The sequence below is a fragment of the Ranitomeya variabilis genome, chromosome 4 (assembly GCF_051348905.1).
Source record: "Ranitomeya variabilis isolate aRanVar5 chromosome 4, aRanVar5.hap1, whole genome shotgun sequence".
Taxonomy (NCBI): Eukaryota; Metazoa; Chordata; class Amphibia; order Anura; family Dendrobatidae; genus Ranitomeya; species Ranitomeya variabilis.
The window spans coordinates 456,185,524-456,213,162 of record NC_135235.1 but is presented as its reverse complement, the minus strand read 5'-3'; the positions used below and the strand labels follow the sequence as shown (position 1 = coordinate 456,213,162).

The following is a 27,639-nucleotide window of genomic DNA, read 5'->3' as shown; positions in this document are numbered from 1 at the left end:
AATATCATTATTTACCATAATGTAATGATTACAATTAAACTTTCATATATTATAGATTCCATATCCACCAACTGAAATTTGTCAGGTCTTTTATTGTTTTAATACTGATGATTTTGGCATACAACTCCTGATAACCCAAAAAACCTGTCTCAATAAATTAGCATATCAAGAAAAGGTTCTCTAAATGACCTATTACCCTAATCTTCTGAATCAACTAATTAACTCTAAACACATGCAAAAGAAACCTGAGGCTTTTAAAAACTCCCTGCCTGGTTCATTACTCAAAACCCCCATCATGGGTAAGACTAGCGACCTGACAGATGTCAAGAAGGCCATCATTGACACCCTCAAGCAAGAGGGTAAGACCCAGAAAGAAATTTCTCAACAAATAGGCTGTTCCCAGAGTGCTGTATCAAGGCACCTCAATGGTAAGTCTGTTGGAAGGAAACAATGTGGCAGAAAACGCTGTACAACGAGAAGAGGTGACCGGACCCTGAGGAAGATTGTGGAGAAGGACCGATTCCAGACCTTGGGGAACCTGAGGAAGCAGTGGACTGAGTCTGGTGTGGAAACATCCAGAGCCACCGTGCACAGGCGTGTGCAGGAAATGGGCTACAGGTGCCGCATTCCCCAGGTAAAGCCACTTTTGAACCATAAACAGCGGCAGAAGCGCCTGACCTGGGCTACAGAGAAGCAGCACTGGACTATTGCTAAGTGGTCCCAAGTACTTTTTTCTGATGAAAGCAAATTTTGCATGTCATTCGGAAATCAAGGTGCCAGAGTCTGGAGGAAGACTGGGGAGAAGGAAATGCCAAAATGCCTGAAGTCCAGTGTCAAGTACCCACAGTCAGTGATGGTGTGGGGTGCCATGTCAGCTGCTGGTGTTGGTCCACTGTGTTTCATCAAGGGCAGGGTCAATGCAGCTAGCTATCAGGAGATTTTGGAGCACTTCATGCTTCCATCGGCAGAAAAGCTTTATGGAGATGAAGATTTCATTTTTCAGCACGACCTGGCACCTGCTCACAGTGCCAAAACCACTGGTAAATGGTTTACTGACCATGGTATTACTGTGCTCAATTGGCCTGCCAACTCTCCTGACCTGAACCCCATAGAGAATCTGTGGGATATTGTGAAGAGAAAGTTGAGAGACGCAAGACCCAACACTCTGGATGAGCTTAAGGCCGCTATTGAAGCATCCTGGGCCTCCATAACATCTCAGCAGTGTCACAGGCTGATTGCCTCCATGCCACGCCGCATTGAAGCAGTCATTTCTGCCAAAGGATTCCCGACCAAGTATTGAGTGCATAACTGAACATTATTATTTGATGGTTTTTTGTTTGTTATTAAAAAACACTTTTATTTGATTGGACGGGTGAAATATGCTAATTTATTGAGACAGGTTTTTTGGGTTATCAGGAGTTGTATGCCAAAATCATCAGTATTAAAACAATAAAAGACCTGACAAATTTCAGTTGGTGGATAATGAATCTATAATATATGAAAGTTTAATTGTAATCATTACATTATGGTAAATAATGAAATTTAACACTATATGCTAATTTTTTGAGAAGGACCTGTATATACTAGCTGCTTAGCGCAACAGTATCCAGTTTGGAGAGGTGATGTCTTGTTTTCACTGGACAATCCTTTTAATATCAGAGTATTAGCGTGCCCTGTGAAGAAAGGACCAATTGTTATGCTGCTGCAGTCCAGTATAACGCAACTTCCACCAGAGGGAGTTTGAGAGGGAAGTAAGACTGCGTACACAGAGAAGCACCACAGAGCAGCAGCACAGGCGCCACCAAGTCGTGAGAGAGTGGTCAGACAAGCCAGGTCAAAATACAATCAGAGGCAGAAGTCCAAAAAGGGATAAGCAGTACACATGGTCAGGAACAAGCCAGGAGGTTCAGCAATGGTCAGAAGAGGATAAGACAAAGTAAGAAGGCAGAAGCGAGTCCGAATAGGAGACAAGTCAGGAACCAGAGAATCAAACAGACAAGCTGGGAAAAGGGCAGACAGAGGGAGTCAACAGACACGGGGCAAGTCTGGGATCACAGCAGGACAAATCAAGAGCTACCAGAGACACATGCCGAAGGCAGAACTATAGCTGACACTGCCAGCAGGATGCATCGGAGAGAAATAGCACACCTGAACCCAGAATGAGGCAGAGCAAAGCTAACACTTGACATGACAGGGCAGACAGGATTAAACCCTGGAACGGATCATGACACCAATGGCATGCTCCCATGTTGTTGGATAGGAGAGAACATCTTTATTAATAGTTAATGTCCTACATGCCCATATAGAAGGCTTAGGAGGGTAGATCCTACCAACAGATTCCCTTTAAACGGTTCAACTCTGACCAGTAGACTCTGCATGGATTGCCATATACCTAGTGACCCAGAATCAGGTGTGATATACAGATATATCATGTCTGTGATGCAGAACTCTGGTAGACGTGGAGCGTTATAAACGATGAAGGCCACACTTGCCACCTAGGCTGATAGGTCCTCATATTCCACTGGTCGACATCCCCTAACGAACACATCAATACGTTCCTCAAAAGATTGCCCTTTTAGAAAACATTTTCACTTCAGAAGGACACTTCAAGCTTAATTATCTGTTGAATATGGTGTTAGGAAAATAGGCAATTAGGGAATATTTCATTATTTTCTTAAGCTTTCAGCATATACAGCAAATTAAAGCCCGATGTTACACATCATCATGATAGATCCTAGTCAGCAAAAAATGACATTATGAAACTGCTGGAAAATGTGATGTCTATTACCAATGCGATGTAGAGGACGAGAGCACAAGATCATGGCAGACAATGAGTTTATAGTAACATAACTGCAGTATGATCATAGTTTATGGTTATTATCCAATAGATTGACTCCATCAATTAGACGTAGCAATGCTCAAGTCTCCATAGACCACCATGAGGTCTGTTCTACATCAGTACCCATATGCAGGACCACCAGTAGTGCAGTACAGCTGGTAATGCCATCAGAGGCCCAGACACATAAGGGGCTGTGGTGGGCTGCCATTCATCCGCCACCATCCAGATGCCAGATATGATAAAGCTTTATTCTAAAATGAAAGAGAAGAATGGAGCCAATCCGTAAACCAGAAAGTGTAGGAATGACTGGGTGATAGCCCTCCATGATAGCAATGCCCCATTCCAAATATCCTATGGGGGCACATAGAAATCACAGAGGGCGATCTATTGCTCAGGATCTTCATCTATTAATTAGGGCCGAGAGAGGAAACGAGAAAGCCCCCCAAAAATGTATTTACACTTTGTAATCCCCCCGAAGTGCTTACTTATAGGGATATACAGTGGACCCTACAGAACAAGGTCTCTCTTAATAATAATAAATTATAGAAACATTTTACGATTAATACAATTTTGTCATAGGTGTTGGAGCTTCATAAAAATTGAGTATTTGCCGAGAGCCAATTTTTCCACAGCTTTTTACATTAGAAAATAGATATAATTGCCTTGATAAAACTCCATGTTTCCTAAAAAGGCTTCTGCAAGGACGGCTCTCTATCGGAAAGCTCCAATGAATCTGTGCATTACATGGACCGCACGTACTAATGCTTAGGACTAACCAGACACCTTCCCCAGCAGTAACAGATGGTAATCTGATCACCGTTTCATCCATAGTGGAATGTGTCATCAGAAAATATCCAACTGTATGAATCAGGTGTATATAAATTTAAAAATATATTTTTAAATATCACAATATGTATAAGACAAATGTGAGAAACCATGTCATTTTGCCACTGGCCAATGGGAATAATCTACACTCCGTTCTTTCTGGAAATTCACTTTTACATTAGCAGCAACAGACCGACTCAGACCCTATCTTTTATATAGACGCATCTAATGAGCGTGTGCAAAGATCATTTCAAAGGGAGGGGAGCAGGGTCAGCTGCCACATCACCTTTTGTGATTGGTGGATCCTGTTTTATCAGTTTTGTACAGAGGCAATGTTCACATCATGTTTTACTCAGTGTCTCCTCATGCCCGAAACTCCACAGAACAGGACTCAGGTGTATCCACTGACGGAGCCATTGATTATAGTGATGCAGAAGGAGTCACGGTGTGCTTTGTCACACATCAGTTTCAGCTCTACATACCTATGGGAGGGGGACACCAAGCCCTGATGGAGAGATTCAACGTGTGATGTGACCCTGCCTGTGTAGGCAATGAAGAACAGGAAATAGGAAAAAAAACCATAAATCCAGATTGTGATATGAGTAATATTTTTGATGGTACATTCCCTTTAAGTGCTGGAAGTCTCTATAAAGTTAGATGACTCCTTTGGAGTCGTAGAGCCGGTAATAGGGCCCCACTCTGCCCATCTGGAACACCAAAAGAGATGAGATGGCCCAAATGAAAACACTCTATCCTGGTAACAAGCCCCATTAATTACCGTTTAGTATCGTCCCAGAGAGCGTAGTGATGCGGTAGGCATTATTATTAACCCTTTGTGTGCTACTAAAGACCCAACCTCTTGCTAAATATGAGGTACAACTATTCTAACTTTCCAATTACCAGTTAATCTCAGCTTAAAGCAACCATTTATCTAACTCCGATTTTAGGCTATGCTCTGGTCAGGAGTCTCTTTACATTTTATAAAATCACAGGCAATTCGCTAGTATAGAATTTTTTATGAGAAACATGCAGGGATCCATTCGAAGAATACAGGGGATCAACAGTTATACGTCCATTCTGCGGGTGGATCACAGATTGCACCGTGCCGTGGATATACAAAAGTTGTAATCCCACTACAGGGCAGAACTTCACTTTAAATCAAGACATATTATATATATCTGCATCTAAAGAGTAATCATCATAAGCCAACAATACACGGGAAAATAAGAAAATTTGCCATATATATCATGAGAGAAATCTGCTTCTTTCTCCTCCTGGACTGATCATTCATTCTCAAAACACCCAATTCACTGGTAAAACCTCTTCTTCAGAGCTTACATAGGTTGGAAATGACAGTTGGTGCTCATAGAGCTCTATGGAGAACTGCGTCATGTCAGGAAACTTGTGTCTGCCTCTAGTTTCTCCCTCCATAGAACTTTAAAAGCACCAGCTGTCAGCTCCTATCTCAGTAATGGGAAAATCTTTCTTAACTGAATACGGATTTTACCCATGAATTGAGAAAGACAGATCAGTCCAGGGGGAGAAAGCAGATCTGTATGATAAGATACATTACAAAGATGCTTATATTCATGTGCACTATTGATTGATGAAGGAAAAACTAAAAGATGGTTATTGTGTAAGACGTACATTTTAATAGGACTCCGCCTGCACTAGCTTTACATTTATACCTGTTGCAGATATGTGCTGGTCTATATATTACCTCTCTGCTGAAATCCTATATATAACTGTGTGTGCTTGTCATCGTCTCCTTCCCTACCTTGATAAAATGTAACCCCCCCCCCCATTTTCTTACACTTTGTATCTTCTGCACAATTGCTTCAATTACTCCCACAGTCACTTCATGCAAATTGCAATGTTGTGCAATAATCCATTTGCACTTATGTAGCGCATAGCAACTCGAGAGCTTATGTGTGGAACGAAAAATAGGCAGAAAAATTTATATATTAGATGATTAGACATGAGATGGATGGATAGATAGATATGTGATAGATATTAGATAGATAGATATGAGATAGATAGATAGATAGATAGATAGATAGATAGATAGATAGATAGATAGATAGATAGATAATGTGATAGATATAGGATAGATATGTGATAGATAGATATGAGATCTTAATATGGGATAGATAGATAGATAGATAGGTAATGTGATAGATATGGGATAGATATGTGATAGATAGATAGATAGATAGATAGATAGATAGATAGATAGATAGATAGATAATGTGATAGATATGGGATAGATATAGATAGATAGATAGATAGATAGATAGATAGATAGATAGATAGATAGATAGATAGATAGATAGATAGAGTGATAGATATAGGATAGATATGTGATAGATAGATAGATATGAGATCTAAATATGGCATAGATAGATAGATAGATAGATAGATAGATAGATAGATAGATAATGTGATAGATATGGGATAGATATGTGATAGATAGATATGAGATAGATAGATATGATAGATCTATAGATATGAGATAGGTAGATGATAGATAGATAGATAGATAGATAGATAGATAGATAGATAGATAGGTAATGTGATAGATATGGGATAGATATGTGATAGATAGATAGATAGATAGATAGATAGATAGATAGATAATGTGATAGATATGGGATAGATATGTGATAGATAGATATGAGATAGATAGATATGATAGATCTATAGATATGAGATAGATAGATAGATATGCGATAGAGAGGTAGATGATAGATAGATAGATAGATAGATAGATAGATAGATAATGTGATAGATATGGGATAGATATGTGATAGATAGATATGAGATAGATAGATAGATAGATAGATAGATAGATATGATAGATCTATAGATATGAGATAGATAGATAGATAGATAGATAGATAGATAGATATGCGATAGAGAGGTAGATGATAGATAGATAGATAATGTGACAGATATGGGATAGATATGTGATAGATAGATATGAGATAGCTAGATAAATCGATAGATAGATAGATAGATAGATAGATAGATAGATAGATAGATAGATAGATAGATAGATAGATAGATAGATAGATATGAGATCTAAATATGGGATAGATAGATAATGTGATAGATATGGGATAGAGATAGATAGATAGATAGATAGATAGATAGATAGATAGATAGATAGATAGATAGATAGATAGATAGATAATGTGATAGATATGTGATAGATATGAGATAGATATGAGATAGATAGATAGATATGGGATAGATGCAAAAAAAAGTAGTGGTTTATTGGCCCTTAATGGCCATGATTCAAATGGGCCAATAAACCTTTTTTTTTATATTTGAAATGCTTGTACTGCTGCCTACGCTTTATGGATTATCAATTAAATGCCTTTTTGAGGCTTGTCAAAACTATTTTCTAGATAGATAGATATATAGATAGATAGGAGTGTGAGATTAGCAGGACAGATGTGATCAATTGAGAGATAAAAAAAAAGAAAAAAGAGAGAAGGAAAGAGAAAGATAGAAAAGCAAGAAAGACAATGATAGACAATGATATTCAACAGACAGATAGACATGAGATACAATGGATAGAGAGAGATAGATAGATAGATAGATAGATAGATAGATAGATAGATAGATAGATAGATAGATAGATAGATATGAGAAAGACAAGAGAAGGATAGACAGATGTTAGACGGAAAAATTGCCTTGACAAACACAAAGAAAAACATACTAATGAAAATGTAGATAGATAACAGATCGACTGAAAATAGATAAACATGACGTATGCAAGATAAATGGAGGAATAAAGAGATGAGATAAATAGCAAGACGGGGAGATAGATATGTGATAGATAGATAGATAGATAGATAGATAGATAGATAGATAGATAGATAGATATAGATAGATACATGATAGATAGATAATAGATGCATAATAGATAGATAAATAGATAGATAGATGGATGGAGATAGATAGATAATAGATACATAATAGATAGATAGATGGATGGAGATAGATAGATAATAGATACATAATAGATAGATATGTGATAGATAATAGATAAATAATAGATAGATATATGGATGGAGATAGATAAAAGATACATAATAGATAGATAGATGGATGGAGATAGATAGATAATAGATACATAATAGATAGATATGTGATAGATAATAGATACATAATAGATAGATAGATATGTGATAGATAATAGATACATAATAGATAGATAGATAGATAGATATGGGATAGATAATAGATACATAATAGATAGATAGATGATAGATAGATAGATAGATAGATAGATAGATAGATAGATAGATAGATGGATAGATGCCAATCCTGAACGCAATGATTCCACTAGTTTCCTAAGAGCACATCCATCACTTCTGCATGTTCTTCCCAATATCAGCAGCACAATCTCCCCATAATCAGTAGGGGTCTCAACACTTTCCCCGCATCGGCCGTATTAATCTTCCTCACCCCAAACCTAAATATCACTACAACTCTGATTGTCCTCATTAGGGATGTAGCATCCATCTCTGCCACCGCCAATCACCGCCATTCATCACAGTGAAATGTAATCTGGCAATGTGGCTACCAGTGTCGGGATCAGTCCCTGGACACTGTGCCCCCTCTGTGCCCGCACGCTACCGCACAGTGCCCTGACACCGCAGCCTGAATCGCCAGGTCTCATTTGTATGGCGGTAGGAGCGCAGCAAATATTGACCAGTTATCCATGTCAGTGTCAGACCAAGCCGCTGCTGCCAATCACTGTAAAATCTTCGGAGTAGTGTGCCAAACTTCCGGGCTTCTAAATCAATAATCCCATTGTGTGACCTGGCAGGGCAGAGAGCTGGGGTGTGCAGAATCCAGGGTAACGTGCTCGCTATGGGGCAGGGGTCAGACCGGGGTAATCCGACATGTTCACCTCCCGCACATACTGCCCCACTAGGGCCACCAAATCACCCCAAAAGGACTACAACACCCAACATCAGATGTGGTACTACTACAAGGGTAACGTCTCCAAGACACCACCCCATCCCCCCATGCCCCAAACATCACATTTGCTACTTTAACAAAAACATCCCTTTAAAAACAAAATGCAATTTGATGTAGGAGAATTACAAGATTCTGCCATTAACCCTCTATCGCCCGATCAGCCATAGATCTCCAATGTTATCTGCCCCTCACAGATCCCACATCAGTCCCCAGTCCAGCACTATACAGAACACTTCTAAACTGGGACTATGAGCACTGGCCATTTATAATGAGGACCCCCACAAAACCCACCTGGAGCCCCTAGAATCACAGCCCTAGAGAGAGTAGGAACCCTCATGTGCTGCGCTGCAGATCTGTCACCCCTTATAAGTAACCTTCATTCACATGAGGTAGAACTCGGTCACATGCAGAAGGGACCCCAAAACTCAAAGCCCCCTCCCCACAATGCATAGAAAGCCAGAGCCATCAGTAATAATACCATCAGCTGTGCCGTGCTTGTCTCCAACGCTCAGATGAATGTAGACCCCCAGGCAGTGCAGGACCCCCAGGATCAGTCCCCAGGCTCCCATGGTGCTGTCACCCGGGGGGCTCCGGCCGCTCTCCCACTGCAGGATGCGATCGCTGCGGAGGGATACGCTGGTGCTGTGATGTGACGCTGGCGGAGGGATCAAATAAAGTACTGAAAAAAATCTGGTTAAAGAGACCGCAAATCCTGAAATGGGATTTTCAGCGATTATAGGTGTTAATGCGCTTTATAGGGTCCCGTTATCCGCCCCGAGGGGAGGCTGCTCGGTGCCTGGACCCCACAGGGAAAAGCCCAGGCAGCTGTAACTTTGCTTCCCAAGAAGCAAATGATGCTGAGAAGTCCTGTGCTCACCTGCTGCCTGCCCCCCACCTCACAGGTCCTGTGCCTCACCTGCTGCCTGCCCCGCACCTCACAGGTCCTGTGCCTCACCTGCTGCCTGCCCCGCACCTCACAGGTCCTGTGCCTCACCTGCTGCCTGCCCCGCACCTCACAGGTCCTGTGCCTCACCTGCTGTTTGCCCCGCACCTCACAGGTCCTGTGCCTCACCTGCTGCCTGCCCCCCACCTCACAGGTCCTGTGCCTCACCTGCTGCTTGCCCCGCACCTCACAGGTCCTGTGCCTCACCTGCTGCCTGCTCCGCACCTCACAGGTCCTGTGCCTCACCTGCTGCCTGCCCCCCACCTCACAGGTCCTGTGCCTCACCTGCTGCCTGCCCCCCACCTCACAGGTCCTGTGCCTCACCTGCTGCCTGCTCCGCACCTCACAGGTCCTGTGCCTCACCTGCTGCCTACCCCGCACCTCACAGGTCCTGTGCCTCACCTGCTGCCTGCTCCACACCTCACAGGTCCTGTGCCTCACCTGCTGCCTGCTCCGTACCTCACAGGTCCTGTGCCTCACCTGCTGCCTGCTCCTAACCTCACAGGTCCTGTGCCTCACCTGCTGCCTGCTCCGTACCTCACAGGTCCTGTGCCTCACCTGCTGCCTGCTCCGTACCTCACAGGTCCTGTGCCTTACCTGCTGCCTGCCCCGCACCTCACAGGTCCTGTGCCTCACCTGCCGCCTGCTCCATACCTCACAGGTCCTGTGCCTCACCTGTTGCCTGCCCCGCACCTCACAGGTCCTGTGCCTCACCTGCTGCCTGCTCCGTACCTCACAGGTCCTGTGCCTCACCTGCTGCCTGCTCCATACCTCACAGGTCCTGTGCCTCACCTGCTGCCTGCCCCGCACCTCACAGATCCTGTGCCTCACCTGCTCCCTGCCCCGCACCTCACAGGTCCTGTGCCTCACCTGCTGCCTGCTCCGTACCTCACAGGTCCTGTGCCTCACCTGCTGCCTGCCCCGCGCCTCACAGGATCTTGCCTCAACTGCTGCCTGCTCCGTACCTCACAGGTCCTGTGCCTCACCTGCTTCCTGCCCCGCACCTCACAGGTCCTGTGCCTCACCTGCTGCCTGCCCCGCACCTCACAGGATCTGTGCCTCAACTGCTGCCTGCTCCGTACCTCAAAGGTCCTGTGCCTCACCTGCTGCCTGCCCCGCATCTCACAGGTCCTGTGCCTCACCTGCTGCCTTCCCCGCACCCAAGTGTTTCACTACAGTTTATAACGCAGAGCCGTGAAAATAAAAATTCTTTTTTTTTTCCACAAAAATTATTTTTTAGCCCCCAGTTTTGTATTTTTCCAAGGGAAACAGGAGAAATTGGACCCCAAAAGTTGTTGTCCAATTTGTCCTGAGTACACTGATACCCCATATGTGGGGGGGAACCACCGTTTGGGCGCATGGCAGAGCTCGAAAGGGAAGGAGCGCCATTTGGAATGCACACTTAGATGGATTGGTCTGCAGGCGTCACGTTGCATTTGCAGAGCCCCTGATGTACCTAAACAGTAGAAACCCCCCACAAGTGACCCCATATTGGAAACTAGACCCCCAAGGAACTTATCTAGATGTGTTGTGAGAACTTTGAACCCCCAAGTGTTTCACTACAGTTTGTAACATAGAGCCGTGAAAATAAAAAATCATTTTTTTCCCACAAAAATGTTTTTTTAGCCCACCAAATTTTTATTTTTCCAAAGGTAAAAAGAGAAATTGGACCCCAGAAGTTATTGTCCAATTTGTCCTAAGTACGCTGATACCCAATATGTTGGGGTAAACCCCTATTTGGGCACACGGGAGAGCTCGGAAGGGAAGGAGCACTGTTTTACTTTTTCAACCCAGAATTGGCTGGAATTGAGATCAGACACCATGTCGCGTTTGGACAGCCCTGATGTGACTAAACAGTGGAAATCCCCAATTGTAACTGAAACCCTAACCCAAACACACCCCTAACCCTGATCCCAACCACACCCCTAACCCCAATACACCCCTAATCCCAACCCTAACCACAACCCTAACTCCAACACACCCCTAACCCTAATCCCAACCATAACCCTGACACACCCCTAACCCTAATCCCAACCGTAAATGTAATCCCATCCCCTAACTTTAGCCTTAACCCTAACTGTAACCCTAACTTTAGCCCCAACCCTAACTTTAGCCCCAACCCTAACTCTAACTTTAGCCCCAACCCTAACTGTAGCCCTAACCCTAGCTGTAGCCCCAACCCTCACCCTAAATTTAGCCCCAGCCCTAACCCTAACTTTAGCCCCAACCCTAACCCTAGCCCCAACCCTAACCCTAGCCCTAACCGTAGCCCCAACCTTAACACCAACCCTAACCCTAGCCTTAACCCTAGCCCTAACTCTAATGGGAAAATGGAAATAAATAATTTTTTTTAATTTTACCATTTTTCTTTAACTAAGGTGGTGATGAAACAGGGTTTGATTTACTTTTATAGCAGGTTTTTTAGCGGATTTTTATGATTGGCAGCTGTCACACACTAAAAGACGCTTTTTATTGCAAAAAATAGTTTTTGCGTCTCCACATTTTGAGACCTATAATTTTTCCATATTTTGCTCCACAGACTCATGTGGGTTTTGTTTTTTGCGGGACGAGTTGACGTTTTTATTGGTAACATTTTTGGGCACGTGACATTTTTTGATCGCTTTTTATTCCGATTTTTGTGAGGCATAATGACCAAAAACCAGCTATTCATGAATTTCTTTTGTGGGGGGTGTTTATACCATTCCATGTTTGGTAAAATTGATAAAGCAGTTTTATTCTCCGGGTCAGTACGATTACAGCGATACCTCATTTATATCATTTTTTTATGTTTTAGCGCTTTTATACGATCAAAACTATTTTATAGAAAAAATAATTATTTTTGCTTCGCTTTATTCTTAGGACTATAACTTTTTTATTTTTTTGCTGATGATCCTGTATTGTGGCTCGTATTTTGCGGGACAAGATGACGTTTTCAGCGATACCACGGTTATTTATATCCGTCTTTTTGATCGCGTGTTTTCATTTTTTGTTCGGCATTATGATAATAAAGCGTTGTTTTTTGCCTCTTTTTTTTTTCTTTACGGTTTTTACTGAAGGGGTTAACTATTGGGACAGTTTTATAGGTCGGGTCGTTACGGACGCAGCGATACTAAATATGTGCACTTTTATTGTTTTTTTTATTATTTAGATAAAGAAATGTATTTATGGGAACAATATTTTTTTTTTCTTTGTTTAGGAATTATTTTTCTTTCTTTTTTTTTTTACACATCTAAATATTATTTGTCCCGGGGGGAACATCACTATATAGTGACAGATCGCTGATCTGACACTTTGCTGAGCACTGTATCAGATCAGTGATCTGACGTGCACTGCTCCAGGCTTACAGGCGCCTGCTCTGAGCAGGCGCTTGTAAGCCACCTCCCTGCAGCACCCGGAAGTAGCCCCATGGCCATTTTGGATCCTGGGCCTGCAGGGAGGAGACGCTCAGTACAAGTTGAGCACATCGCCTTGTACCAAGGGTCTCAGGGAAGCCCGCAGGGAGCCCCCTTCCTGCGCGATGCTTCCCTATGCCCCCGGAACACTGCGATCATGTTTGATCGTCGTGTGCCAGGGGTTAATGTGCTGGGAGTGATCCGTGAACGCTCCTGGCACATAGTGCCGGATGTCAGCTGCGATAGTCAGCTGACACTCGGCCGCGATCGGCATCGCTCCCCCCGTGAGTGCGGCCGATTGCATATGGCGTACTATCCTGTCACTGGGAATTAAGTCCCAGGTCATCTCGACGGGATAGTATGTCATATGGGATTAAGGGGTTAAAGGACTTATATTGCACATTAATGTCTAGGGCAGGAGTGCACAAGCTTTTCTGGTCCGAGAGCCACATTGTCATATTGAATGACCTCCAAGGGACAGGCCCGGATTTAGGGGTGGGCCCAAGGGGCCCGGGCCCTGGGCCACCCACCAAGTGGGGGCCTCCCACCAATATAGGGATAAATATCTCAAAACGTAAAATACACGTCTCTTTGCTGTGAACCATTTCTAATGATAAGGAACATTTAACAAAAGAGAAACTATATAAAGTGTAGGGACCTGGCTACGGTCCTACTTCTCAGTGGCTGGCACAGAGCGGCAGAGTCCTGGCACCTGACCTGCGTCACCATCCTCTGACCTGCGTCACCATCCTCTGACCTGACTAGCCTAGTCAGACTTCCTTAGTACCCTCCCTGTACCTAATGCTTAGCTTATGGCATGCTGCAGCCTTCTCCGATCCCAACAGAAGCTTCTAGGCGCTACCCATTCAGCTATATGATCGCTCCCTCGGATTAGATCAGATGAGAGTTTGTTCAGCTACCTGCGAGGAAGGAGGCGGAGCCACGAAATCGGTGCGAGAAGAGGATTCTCCACCGCGGAGCGCGGCAGGACTTCACTCTGGATCTTCAGTCACTGAAGATCCAGAGGTTTAGTGGTTCAATCTTCACAGTGTCGCGGTGGGTGAGTATAATCTCTATCTGTCTGTGTGTGTGTCTTTCTGTGTGTCTATGTGTTTCTGTCTGTCTGTGCATCTTTCTTGCAGCTCCTGTCCTACACAGTACCATACTGTATATACAGGTCCACACTATATCCTGCATTACAGTGTGTCTGTGTATACTGTATGTGGAGCAGCCCCCAAACGCAGGGCAGCGGGGTACTCGGTACCGGGTCTCTCGGTTCTGGGGATGTCACGGTGGCCTGACTCGGTCCGTGGCCCTGCTAAGGGGCGCCCAATAAAAGGGTGTTTGTGATGGTGTAGGTCGCAGTAAATAACGAGGACACAGGGTTGCAGTCTCTTTACCTCTTTACTGAAGGCTTCGGCATCCGCAATCCAGAGCACTGCTAACAGGGCTGGCTGAGATCGGCCGGTCCGAAGGCACATCCAGAGTTCCCTTTGCAGGTGGAAATCAGTAGCCTTCCTACTTGCGCCTGTGTGTGGTAGTACCTCCCTGCTGAGCACCATGGGATAGTCCTCACAACTGTCGTGTTTGTTTCTGTTCTTTCTCTCCGTCCCCCAGATGATATGGATAGGACGCACCCGTATGACGGGGTAGGCCTGGAGTTATTTTATAGGGACCCTAGAGACGCCCCTCTCCCACAAATGCCTCCGTTGTCTTCATTAGGTGTAAAAGGTGAGACAGCCAACCTAAAGTTAACTGCCCTGCCGTAGTTCAAAGTAATGCGTAGGGCCTATTACTTCCTCGGTGCTCCGGCCACCGGCTACGCACCTCAGAAGGATGTTGCCGATCTTGGGGCACGACTCCTTCTGGTTCTATCGCCTTTGTGCTGTGATCTCGTTTCTCACTTCTCCACAATATACTTCGCTTCGTGTCCTTTCTTAGGAGACTGCCGCTATCAGGTACAGGCATGGCTCCGTGACGATCTGTCTGTGCTAGGCCGCTGTCAGGATCCCACCCCTGACAGGTCCTCTCCCGAACTCTCCCGGGCTGCTTTCTGCCTAACTTCCTATCCAACCCTCAGTTTTACCCATGTGTGTGGAGTGGCCTAGTAAATAGGATCTTTTGCTCCCCCTGGCGGCCGGAGTGTGAAGTGTAATGTGTGACTGTGATACCTGGCAAGGTGAACTCTTTTAGTGCAATCAGACGTACCATCACTCCCCCTGGTGGAAGAGCGACGATACTGCAACGACCAGACTCTGGGGCGCTGCACTCCCCCCCCACCCCGTTAAATCCAGTACTCCCGGACTGGGAAGAGAAGAACAATAATACATGTTAGCAAAAGACATACAAAATTTTGAAATGCTATGAACAAGTAAATACAACAGTGCCCCTTTATGGGAGGTGAGGACACTTGAACGTTGCGAAAGTCTTGGTCATGCACAGTTCATGACTCCCAGTTCAGAGGGTGCAACTTTGAAACAACAGGGATCCCATTGTCCATTTTTAAACCTGTAACAAAGATATTTACACCAACATTTTCAACCAAATAGCAACTATCGTTAATATTTCCAAGTTTTGTAGCGGAGTGGAGTTTGATTCTTGGTGCTACGTGTAGACCTCCGCAGTGCAGGGGTTGCTATTGGCCTAACAGGGCCCGCTGCGCTTGCTATCGCTGGTGTAGTGCACTGTCTTCTAGCTACACTTCTAGTGATTCTGGGTAGCAGTGGCATGCTGGAGCTCTCAGGGCTGCTGCTACTAATGGTGAGCATGGCAGATTCACCGATAGCAGAGGGAGGACTTGCCGGTTCAACGGTTGGCATGGCATCCTCTGGTGGGGTTTGCTGTTATTGCGGGTCCGGATGATCTGGCACCACATTTAGTTCTGACGGTTTCAGTTGACGAAACGTTAAGACAGGTACCACGATGGCCTGATTTATTTGAGTCCAGGACTGGGGAAAATCGCCAAGAACAGTGTGTGAAGGAAGAAATTAAGAAAGATTCTCCATTTTGTGCTTTTCGACTCCATTTTGTTGTTTTGATATAAATTTTGTTAGTAGGCTAAAATTTACAGCTGTTATGAGACCTTGATTGTTGCAACCTGGGCGGAACATGAGACTGAGGGTGTATTGTTCTACAAGACTTTGACGCACAGATTGTTCCTGCATTTTTATAGGCTAAGAACTGTGAGCGTGTTCTTATGCTGATTGGTTGAAGTATAATTTCTATGACTATGAAAAGTCATACAGAATAAACGGGGGCCAGAGATCTGCTCGATCCCCCATACAGAGGCACACGTCTCCGTCTGGTCATTTTCAGTTGCCGGCAACACTTTGTATATTAATTTGGAAATCACTGAGTTAACCGTGAAGGATCAATTTAGATCCTCCCTCAACAGTTGGCGCCCGAAACGTGGGGCCCCAAGCAGGAACGCCTCTGCCCCCCGGAGGACAACAAGACAAAGGACCCTCGGACCGGACGCAGGCACTGGAAAATTGGGACTGATCATCCCCCACAACAACCACGGTAAGTTGGCAGTTATACTGTCCAGACTGACCGTTTGGTGTGGTTTTCCTGTGTTTGTTGCTGCAAAGAGGATCTGAGGTTTGTCCCCGATGGTGGGATGATACTTGGGTGGAATCATATAGAGGTGTAGTTCCGTTGGGAGCCCAGTGCTTGAACCGTACCTCATAAGGGATGGACACCCCCGATTGACCAGTGATGTAATTCTCTTTACAGTCAAAATATCCTGAATTCCTGATCACTGTTAGAATCAGGCGCGGTGAGGTGATCAAAGATTGGGTAGGATGCATAACTCAGGAATATATAGGTATACAGTATATATGTCCAGAGGTGTCCGGAGGGAAAGTCTGAGACGCCCTCCTCCTTTCGCTGTGTACCGCGATTTTGGGTTGTCCCAGCGGGGGACAGGTAAACCCTAGTGGAATAGACTATACGGCCGCTCTAGTACTATACACGACTAAGTAAGGGTATTTAGCTCTAAAGGAGAATCCGTTTCCGTGGAAGAAGAAGACTTTGAATTTGTGTGATGAATTTGATATTGTTAATCCAAAGACAGGGAAAGAAATCTGTCAGGAATGCAGGGAAAATATTCTCAATCTGGCATGTGAATTGTGTGATGAAGATTTTGTAGAAATTAATTAAGAACTGCTGTATTCCGTTTCTGTGTTTATCTTTAAGATACCAGATGGGAGGGGTCAAACAGCTGCGCTATTGCTTTCTCCCTTCTGTGCTGAGGAATGCTGAGATTTTCTTATCTATGCTGTGTTTCTGGTGTGGAGGGGGCACGCACGTGGCTGCGCTCTTGAGTTTCTCTGTATTTTCTTGGTGTAGTACGCGCTGGTAGATCTGTGTTTTGTTTAAAGTGACAATATTGTTTTGAAGTACAAAGAAATATTGTAAATTGAAAGTGAAATATAGTGCTTAGTTTTAGAAGGAAACTTGTAAGTGATTGTTTGGTTATCAGTGTGATTGAAAGATTGGTAAAAGATTCACCTGCTTCAAGTTGAGTGGTTGATATATAGCAAATTGAGGATCAACAGAGGACGTGAATTCTGATTGTTTTGTCACGTTGAAAAATGAAAGTTGTCTATTACTATGACAAAAAACTGGATGTTTTGTGGTACTAGAAGGAACTGAGAAAGTGACTGAGATTAATGTGTCTGGAAAGCAAATAATTAAAAATTTGGGACAGGGGTGTCTCCCTGCTAGATAATGTGGTCCCTCCCCAGGAAATTAAGCCTCTATGCCCGACTGTAAGCTCCGTGCCCCTCAATCCCAAAGCACCAATATATACTGGGTTGCCAAAACTTAGTGCGCCCCCACCCTATGATCCTGCCGGGTGGATTTGTGATGTATGCGGAGTTACTAATTCTCAGTGGAGAGAGGTCTGTTACAATTGTGGAGCAAGGAGATCCGGGGTCGTAGCCCCCACCTTTCCCTTGCTAAACGCTGACGGCACCTATTATCGGCCACAGCCAGCACCAGCTCCTGTTATGTCTAGTATTGCTAGTGGTTATGAGTATCCGCCCCCACCTACTTTAGTCACTTGGTCAGAGACAGGATATACAGAGGAGATAGGAGATTTCCAGGAAATGTATTCTAATGTTATTCCTGGACCCCACCGTCATGATGTGCTCTTTAGGATAGGGACAGGGGATCTCACAAAACAATATGTTGGGGCCATAGTAAATGCCGCAAATAATCAACTCCACTATGCTGGAGGACTGGCTGCAGTGATTTCATAGAAAGGTGGACCCATGATACAGGAAGAATCTAATTCATATATACAAACTTATGGCCAGGTAGAAACAGGACAGGTCGCAGCAACCAGAGCAGGACAGCTGCCGTGTCAATATGTAATACATGCAATGGGGCCAAGGTATAATTCTAGCAACATTCCCAAGTCCCAACAGTTGCTTACTGAGGCTGTCCAGAACGCAATCCTGTATGCCTCCTCCATTCCTCCCGGTACGATGCCTCAATGTACAATGGCCATACCATTAATCTCTGCCGGTATCTTCCAAATATCCCAGGAAGGATGCCGCCATGGTTATAGTATCAGCAATAGAGCGCTGTATACAGGAAAACCCCATAAAATTGGAGGAGGTTCAATTTGTTCTTGATAGCCACCTAGCGGCCCATTAGGCAATACAATCTCTAACTGTAACAGAGCCTCCTGCCTCGCTTTCGCAGCAGATGCCTCTTGTGCCCGTACTACCGCCACCTCCTCCCGCCCCCGAGTCAGTAATATCAGAGTTTGAAGAAGATGATGTGAAAACTACTCCTGACAGGCCAAAGTATACCCCCTTTTCTCCATCGCAGATAGACACCCTTTGTAACCAGTTACCCGATCCAGAAACCTCCCCCATGGCCTTCTATAGACAAATAGCAGCGAATCGAGAGATTTATTCCACTCCCCGGAGAGATCTGTTACACTTACTCCAAGTGAAGGCTGGGGAGGGATATTTTCCAATTATTGAGGGTGGCATAATGTATAATGTGAACCTGGACGGGGGAACATATGAGAGTGGTGTTGATTTCTGTAATGCTTTAAAAGTTTGGGCATAAGATAGATTAGCGGACCAAGCTACCTCCCTCTCAGATGTCACATAGGACAAGGGGGAGACTGCCGAGAAGTTTTATGGGCGTCTTATGGTAGTGTTTAAAGATTTGGAATTCTCATTGTATAATAAAGCCCATTCACACCTTTTTGTAGTAGCTTTAATGTCCGGCCTTAAATCTGAATTGAAAGAGGCAATAATGTCAGTTAAACCTGATATTGAGACTTCCACTCCGGATGTTGCATTAAAAGTAGTAAAAAAGGTTTTAAGAACTTACCCCGCTCTGCATCAGCAGGAAAGGCAAGGGTTAAACCAGTAGCCACAGCAATTCCAACTCCAAATACAGCCCCCCCCTCACAGCTGCAAGGACGCAGCTCCGTTCCTTATCAGTGGCCCACGTAACAGACTCCAGCTCCTGCCCTCCTCCCACCGTACACAAATCCAGTCTCATACTAAAATATTCCTTTTAACCCTATGTCTGGAGGTATCGCTCCCCAGCCCCGCAGCACCAGTTCTCGCTTGCAGTGTTGGCGCTGTGGCCGGCCCGGTCACTTTCAGAGAGATTGTCACACCCCTGCTGACAGATGCTACCCACAAGTTCCCCCTTCCAGTCGCAACCTGAATACAGGGAACCACAGAGGATACCCCAATTACAGACAGCCTCAAAATCCTGATAATCGCCCATACTGAAGGGGCCCAAAACAGTCCCAATCAGTTTGCAAAAAATATGGGCAAGTGTCTTTTACCCGGGCAGTTAGAACACCCTTATGTCACGCTGCTTCAGTATGTGGCTGATCTTTTGTTGTGAGCAGGAAGCCATTGTTGCCACTGTTAGCCTTCTCAAGTATCTGGCAGATCTGAACTGTCGGGTTTCGGCCTCAAAACTTCCATTCTGCCTTGGTCATGTGATATTTTTGGGTCACTGTCTCCTTCAGGGTGTCAGACACCTCTCAAAAGAAAGAAAAATAGCCGTCAGCTCCCTTCCTTTTCCAAAAGATGAGACTGAACTCCAGCGTTTTCTTGGACTATGTACTTATTGTTGTCAGTGGATACCGGACGCATCCCGTATAATGCAACCTTTCTACAATGCCCTGAAAGACAGTTCAAGATATGCTGATGATTTTGGCAGATTCCACACCGGATACGCTGTTACTACGGAAAATACTGTAGTGCACGCAGCTGCACTCCCGCCCTCACAGTCAGCACAAGAAGCAGAACTTCAGGCTCTGTCTACTGTATGTGTTCTGGCCAAAGACAGGCGGGCTAATATATACACGGACTCACAGTATGCATTTGGTATTGCTCATGATTTCGGAGCCCTATGGGCCAATCGAGGGTTTATTACCACCGCCGGGACTCCAGTGAAGAATGCTGAAGCTGTTAAAACCCTCATGGACTCAATCAAATTACCTACCCAGGTGGCCATTATCAAAATTAGGGAGCACGGTCCTAGGAAAAGTCCACACACTGTCGGTAACACTTTTGCGGGTATGCAAGCTAAAGCTGCTGCTCTCCTACCTATTGACCTGACCATACCAGCTCTGGTGACCACACGCTCTCAGCGTAAACGGTTACAAGAAACACTGACTCTACAGGAAGCTGATGATCCACGCCAGACTGAGGTTTTCTGTCGGACCCCGTGAGACCGCTTAATGACGCTGCAGAGAATGTCCCCAAAGGAAGAAGTGAAGCAGTGGAAGGCTGATGGAGCACGTATGGACATGGTCTCTGGAAAAAGGACCAATTTCTGTGTCTCCCTAAGCGGATGTATCCTGCTATTGCCACGTGGGCACATGGGCCCACACATCGAGGAAAAAAAAAAAAATGTACAAAAATTCTACTGGGCTCCAGGTATTTCTACAGTCCTGACAGCACTCAACCATGCATGTAACATCTGTCAGACCTGCAATCCTGGTCAACTTCAACGTGTACCCCAGAAGTATCTTGCTAAGCCCGACTATCCTTTCCAAAGGCTCCAAGTGGACCACATCACGTTGCCTAAGTCTGGAAGGTATGAATTTTGTCTGGTGGTTGTCGACATGTTCTCCAGTTGGCCGGAAGCATTCCCGGTTACCAACATGACTGCAAAGACTACAGCGAAGAAACTGGTGATGGAAGTTATATGCAGATATGGTGTTCCAGAAGTCGTTGAAAGTGACCAAGTCCTATGTGTATCAGGAGGTTTTGATAATGCTTGGATCCACTGTAGCCCTCCATACTCCGTACTATCCACAATCCAGTGGGAAAGTTGAGAGGCTGAATGGCACACTGAAGGGACAATTGACCAAAAAGATGCAGGAGACTACGGCTCCATGGCCAGAGCTCCTACCCATTGTACTGTACCACATTTGCACTACCCCTAAGGCAAAACATGGCCTGTCCCCATATGAGATATTGTTTGGTGCTAGGCCCCCAGTTGCAAATTTCCAGTCTCAGTAGTTGTCAGAAGAAACTGACCGTGCTGTTCAATATGTTATTCAGCTTAGTAAAAATCTTGCTAACACCCATGTTTTAGTTTCTTCTTCCCTTCCAGATTCAGCAGAAACCGACACTTGTCACAACTTTGAAGCCTGGTGGTTTTGTTGTCGTGAAAAGCCATGTCAGAAAACACGGACTAGAACCCTTGTATGACGGTCACTATCTAGTCCTCCTCATTATGTCAGTAAAGCTGGAAGGAAGGCCGACGTGGATCCACGTATCGCATTGGAAGCTGGTCAAACACACTAGTAGCAAATAAGGGGACATAATGTTTTGGTTTTTCGTATTTCCATATAATAATATTGGTAACCACATGGGACAGCCTAAATTCCCCAATATCCTTGAATAATAAGTTTGTCCAATATCATGAAAGATTAGTAGTACAGATGGGTATAGCCAATAAAATTGTCAGTTCTATTTTCATTTACCCTATGATTACACAAATGTGGGATACATTGGTTAGGGCCACAGATTATCTAGATGATCAAATTTGGGATATATTGGATATATTTAATATACTTATTATAGTTACTAATCAATACACTGTAGTACTGGATAACTTAACAGCAGCACAGGGTGGTATGTGTCAGATTATTGGACCCGCTTGCTGTTATTATATAGATCCCAATAGCACTATGAAGTTAAAGTTAGAGGATATTCAAAGACTCAGAGATCAATATAATAAAGGTAATGACCGTAATAAGGACAGTTGGTGGGCAGACACCTTCTCCTTTCTTAATCCAGCAAATTGGTTTGAAGGATTTGGGGGCTGGATAGCTGGAATCTTGCAAAGTTTGTTATATATTGTTGCCTTTATCCTTGTTATGTATGTAATACTAAAACTTGTTTTTCGGTGTATTTCTGTGTGTATTAGGAAATTCTGCACTAAGACAACTAGTGATGAAACCAAAAGCATTGCCACCCCTGCTCTTCTCTACACTGATTTCACAAAGTTATCTGATGAAGATGTTGAAGCCAAGTGCATGGCTATCTTCAAAAGATCCCCACTACTGTTATCAATAATTGTTATTCGTAAATTCTAGTATACAGGGGGGACGGGTACGCCGCAACAGCCATGGCTGGTAACAAGGCACCAGTCATGTGAAGACCAGTACCCCTCGAGCTTATAGCTTGGGATAGTACCTCTGATGCCGGACATTAATTAACAAAATTTATCTAGGGGGGAATGTGAAGGAAAAAATTAAGAAAGATTCTCCATTTTGTGCTTTTCGACTCCATTTTGTTGTTTTGATATAAATTTTGTTAGTAGGCTAAAGTTTACAGCTGTTATGAGACCTTGATTGTTGCAACCTGGGTAGAACATGAGACTGAGGGTGTATTGTTCTACAAGACTTTGACGCACAGATTGTTCCTGCATTTTTATAGGCTAAGAACTGTGAGCGTGTTCTTATGCTGATTGGTTGAAGTATAATTTCTATGACTATGAAAAGTCATACAGAATAAATGGGGGCCAGAGATCTGCTCGATCCCCCATACAGAGGCACACGTCTCCGTCTGGTCATTTTCAGTTGCCGGCAACACTTTGTATATTAATTTGGAAATCACTGAGTTAACCGTGAAGGATCAATTTAGATCCTCCCTCAACAAGTGGCAGCACGGTGGCGCAGTGGTTAGCACTGCAGCCTTGCAGCGCTGGAGTCCTGGGTTCTAATCCCACCCAGGACAACATCTGCAAAGAGTTTGTATGTTCTCTCCGTGTTTGTGTGGGTTTCCTCCGGGCACTCTGGTTTCCTCCCACATTCCAAAGACATACTGATAGGGAATTTAGATTGTGAGCCCCATCGGGGACAGTGATGATAATGTGTGCAAACTGTAAAGCGCTGCGGAATATGTTAGCGCTATATAAAAAAAATAAAGAAGGAAGATAAAGAACAAGTGTGTATCATCTTGTCCTCTTCTACAGGTGGAGAGGTTCTTGGATCTGTTTCCCTCTCTCTCAACTTATCAGGGCATATTTTAAGGTGGTCTCTGGATATTGCCGTTGAGGTTTCCCCTCCATCTTTGCTGATGAGACAGACCTTCGTGTTGTCAAAATTGGATGGCAGAATGGTATACGGTTCCGCTTCCCATTGGTCGTCAAGCTTGTGTAATCTCCTCTTCAGTTTGAGTACTTGCTCACCGGGTGACAAGGGAATCGCCGGAGCATGCTGGTTGTAGTCCCTTTCTTGTTTTTGTCTGGCTTGGGCTAGACTTCTTTCCACGCATTCCTGTATTTTGCGGTACCTTTGCTGCCTTTCTGTATCCCAATCGGCATCTGGCGAGGTATCTTCGGGGGTTAGGACCCCCATGTCTAGATCAACAGGTAACTTGCTAGATCTTCCTCGCCTCAGGTACTCTGGAGTGCAGTTGGTGGAATTCACTGGGATGTGGTTGTACATGTCTACCAAGTCAGGCAACTTTATTGGCCACAAGTTCCGTTTCTCCACAGGCAAGGTTTTCAGTAAGTCGATTACCACTTGGTTCATCTTCTCACACATCCCGTAGGTTTGTGGATGGTACGGTGTGGTTCTGATCTTTTTACACCCGTACAGATTGCAGAACTCCTGGAACACCTCCGCTTCAAATGCTGGCCCCTGATCGGTCAGTACCTTCTCCGGGTACCCATGTGGTCTACAGAAGTACTGCCGGAAGGTTTTGGCGGCCGTCCTGGCCGTTAGATCTTTGACAGGCACAACTACCAGGAATCTAGAGTAGTGATCCACGATGGTAAGAGAGTAGACATAGCCTGACCGGCTAGGTGTTAGCTTCACATGATCTAGCTTGACCAGTTCGAGCGGCCGTTTGGTGATGATAGGCTGCAAGGGAGCCCGTTGGCTATCACGGTCCTTCCTGCGTAGGCTACATGGGCCACACTCTCGACACCACTTCTCGATGGCTTTCTTCATGCCAATCCAGTAGAACCTCCCACAGAGTAGCCTCTCCAACTTCCTCCATCCGAAGTGTCCTGCCCCATCGTGGTACGCTCCCAGAACCATTGGCGCATCTTGCCTTGGGACCACTATCTGCCATACCAATTCATGGGTGCGTGGGTCGATGCTTCTCCGGCACAGCTTACCATTGTGAATAAACAGTTTGCTTCTCCCCTTCCACAGCTGTTGTGTCTTTTGTGGATCATCCGGGCCGGGATGCAAACCTGCCTGCGTCAGGAGCTCTTTCACCCGACGGACCGCGGGGTCACCATCCTGGGTCTCGGCCCATCCGTGGTGGGGCAGAGGATTCAGCGTGGCGTCCTGCTTGCGCCTGTTCTCCACATGATGGGAACACTGGGTGGCCTTGGGGCGATGGAAAGCGGGCAGCTCTACCTCTTCAAGTGCCTCCGGGTCTTCCCCCGTTTCTGGCAAGTTGGGCATCCGGGACAATGCATCGGCATTCGCATTCTTGTGCCCTGCCCGGTACTTGATGGTGAAGTCGTAATTGGACAGCCGGGCCATCCACCGCTGTTCCAAGGCACCGAGTTTTGCTGTGTCCAAATGCGTTAGTGGATTATTATCCGTGAAGACGGTAAATTTTGCTGAGGCCAGGTAGTGCTTGAACCTCTCCATCACTGCCCAAACGATTGCGAGGAATTCCAGCTTAAAGGAACTGTAGTTGTCAGGGTTCCTTTCAGTGGGACGAAGTTTCCTGCTGCCAAAAGCGATCACCCTCTCCTTGCCTTTCTGGACCTGGGACAACACGGCTCCCAGTCCCACGTTTCTGGCATCCGTATACAGCACAAACGGTTGGTCATATTCAGGGTAGGCCAGTACCTCTTCTCCCGTCAGCGCTAACTTTAAGCAAGTGAACGATCCTTCCAGTCCATCGTTCCAATCAAATGGGGTATTCTTACCCTTGGTTTTCTTGGATTGGCCCACCAACAGGTCTTGCAATGGCGTGGCATTCTTGGTGAAGTCCTTGATAAACCTCCTGTAGTAGCCTACCAACCCAAGGAACTGCCGGACTTCATGGAGGTTGCCGGGCTTCGGCCAGTCTTTGATCACAGTGACCTTGTCAGGGTCTGGGGCCACCCCTTCGGCACTTACTACATGGCCCACGTACTGCACCTTGGGTTTTAGCAGATGGCATTTGGACGGTTTTACCTTTAGGCCAAAGTTGGACAGGGCTTCGAACACCTCGGCCAGGTGCTTCAGATGGTCCTCATAAGTCTTGGAGAAGACGATGACGTCATCCAGGTATAGCAACACGGTTTCAAAGTTCTGTGCCCTAGACAGCACTCCATCATCCTCTGGAACGTTCCCGGGGCATTGCACAATCCGAAGGGCATGTAGTTGAATTCGCAGAGACCCATCGGCGTTGTGAAGGCCGTCTTTTCCTTGTCCACTTCTGCCATGGGAACCTGCCAGTACCCACTGGTGAGATCCAAGGTAGAAAAGTAGTTAGCAGATTTTAAAGTAGCCAAGGACTCCTCTATCCTGGGCAGTGGGTATGCATCCTTATGTGTAATGCGATTTAGCTGCCTATAATCAACACACATCCTCATTGTGCCATCTTTCTTCCTAACGAGTAGTGTTGAGCGATACCGTCCGATACTTGAAAGTATCGGTATCGGAAAGTATCGGCCGATACCGGCAAAGTATCGGATCTAATCCGATACCGATACCCGATACCAATACAAGTCAATGGGACTCAAGTATCGGATGGTATCCCTGATGGTTCCCAGGGTCTGAAGGAGAGGAAACTCTCCTTCAGGCCCTGGGATCCATATTAATGTGTAAAATAAAGAATTAAAATAAAAAATATTGATATACTCACCTCTCCGACGCAGCCTGGACCTTACCGAGGGAACCGGCCTAGAATTAGGCATTCAGGACCTGAAAATTACGTCACGGCTTGTGTGATTGGTCGCGTCGCGGTCACATGGGCGGCACGCGACCAATCAGAAGCCGTGACGTCACGGAAGGCAGTAAACGCGCGCATTTTAAGCAAAGAAGGCTGCCGGTTCCCTCAGTAAAGTGCAGGCTGCGTCGGAGAGGTGAGTATATCAATATTTTTTATTTTAATTCTTTATTTTACACATTATATCGATCCCGATACCGATTCCCGATACAACAAAAGTATCGGATCTCGGTATCGGAATTCCGATACCGCAAATATCTCTATCCTGGGCAGTGGGTATGCATCCTTATGTGTAATGCGATTTAGCTGCCTATAATCAACACACATCCTCATTGTGCCATCTTTCTTCCTAACGAGTAGTGTTGAGCGATACCGTCCGATACTTGAAAGTATCGGTATCGGAAAGTATCGGCCGATACCGGCAAAGTATCGGATCTAATCCGATACCGATACCCGATACCAATACAAGTCAATGGGACTCAAGTATCGGATGGTATCCCTGATGGTTCCCAGGGTCTGAAGGAGAGGAAACTCTCCTTCAGGCCCTGGGATCCATATTAATGTGTAAAATAAAGAATTAAAATAAAAAATATTGATATACTCACCTCTCCGACGCAGCCTGGACCTTACCGAGGGAACCGGCCTAGAATTAGGCATTCAGGACCTGAAAATTACGTCACGGCTTGTGTGATTGGTCGCGTCGCGGTCACATGGGCGGCACGCGACCAATCAGAAGCCGTGACGTCACGGAAGGCAGTAAACGCGCGCATTTTAAGCAAAGAAGGCTGCCGGTTCCCTCAGTAAAGTGCAGGCTGCGTCGGAGAGGTGAGTATATCAATATTTTTTATTTTAATTCTTTATTTTACACATTATATCGATCCCGATACCGATTCCCGATACAACAAAAGTATCGGATCTCGGTATCGGAATTCCGATACCGCAAATATCGGCCGATACCCGATACTTGCGGTGTCGGAATGCTCAACACTACTAACGAGGACTAATGGAGCTGCCCAGGGGCTACACCTGTCTCTCACTACCCCAGCCTCTTTCATCTCCCACAACATGTCTTTGGCACACTGATAATGAGCTGGGGGTACAGGGCGGTATCTCTCTTTTATGGGTCGGTGATCCCCTGTGGGGATATGATGTTGAATCCCTTTTACCTGCCCGAAATCTAGGGGGTGCTTGCTGAATACCCGCTCATACTCATGAACCACCCTGTAGTCCCTC

General features: G+C 45.2%; 1 protein-coding gene across 1 annotated transcript in view; it reads right to left on the bottom strand.

Moving 5' to 3' along the window:
• The window catches only part of VSTM2L (V-set and transmembrane domain containing 2 like), a 99,760-nt gene extending 90,283 nt beyond the window's left edge, over positions 1–9,477 (bottom strand). The window contains exon 1 of the mRNA XM_077251617.1: positions 9,138–9,477. Coding sequence (XP_077107732.1) covers positions 9,138–9,228 — 91 coding nt within the window. The 5' untranslated portion in view covers positions 9,229–9,477. The remainder of the gene's footprint in view (positions 1–9,137) is intronic.
• Between the last annotated feature and the right edge of the window lie 18,162 nt (positions 9,478–27,639).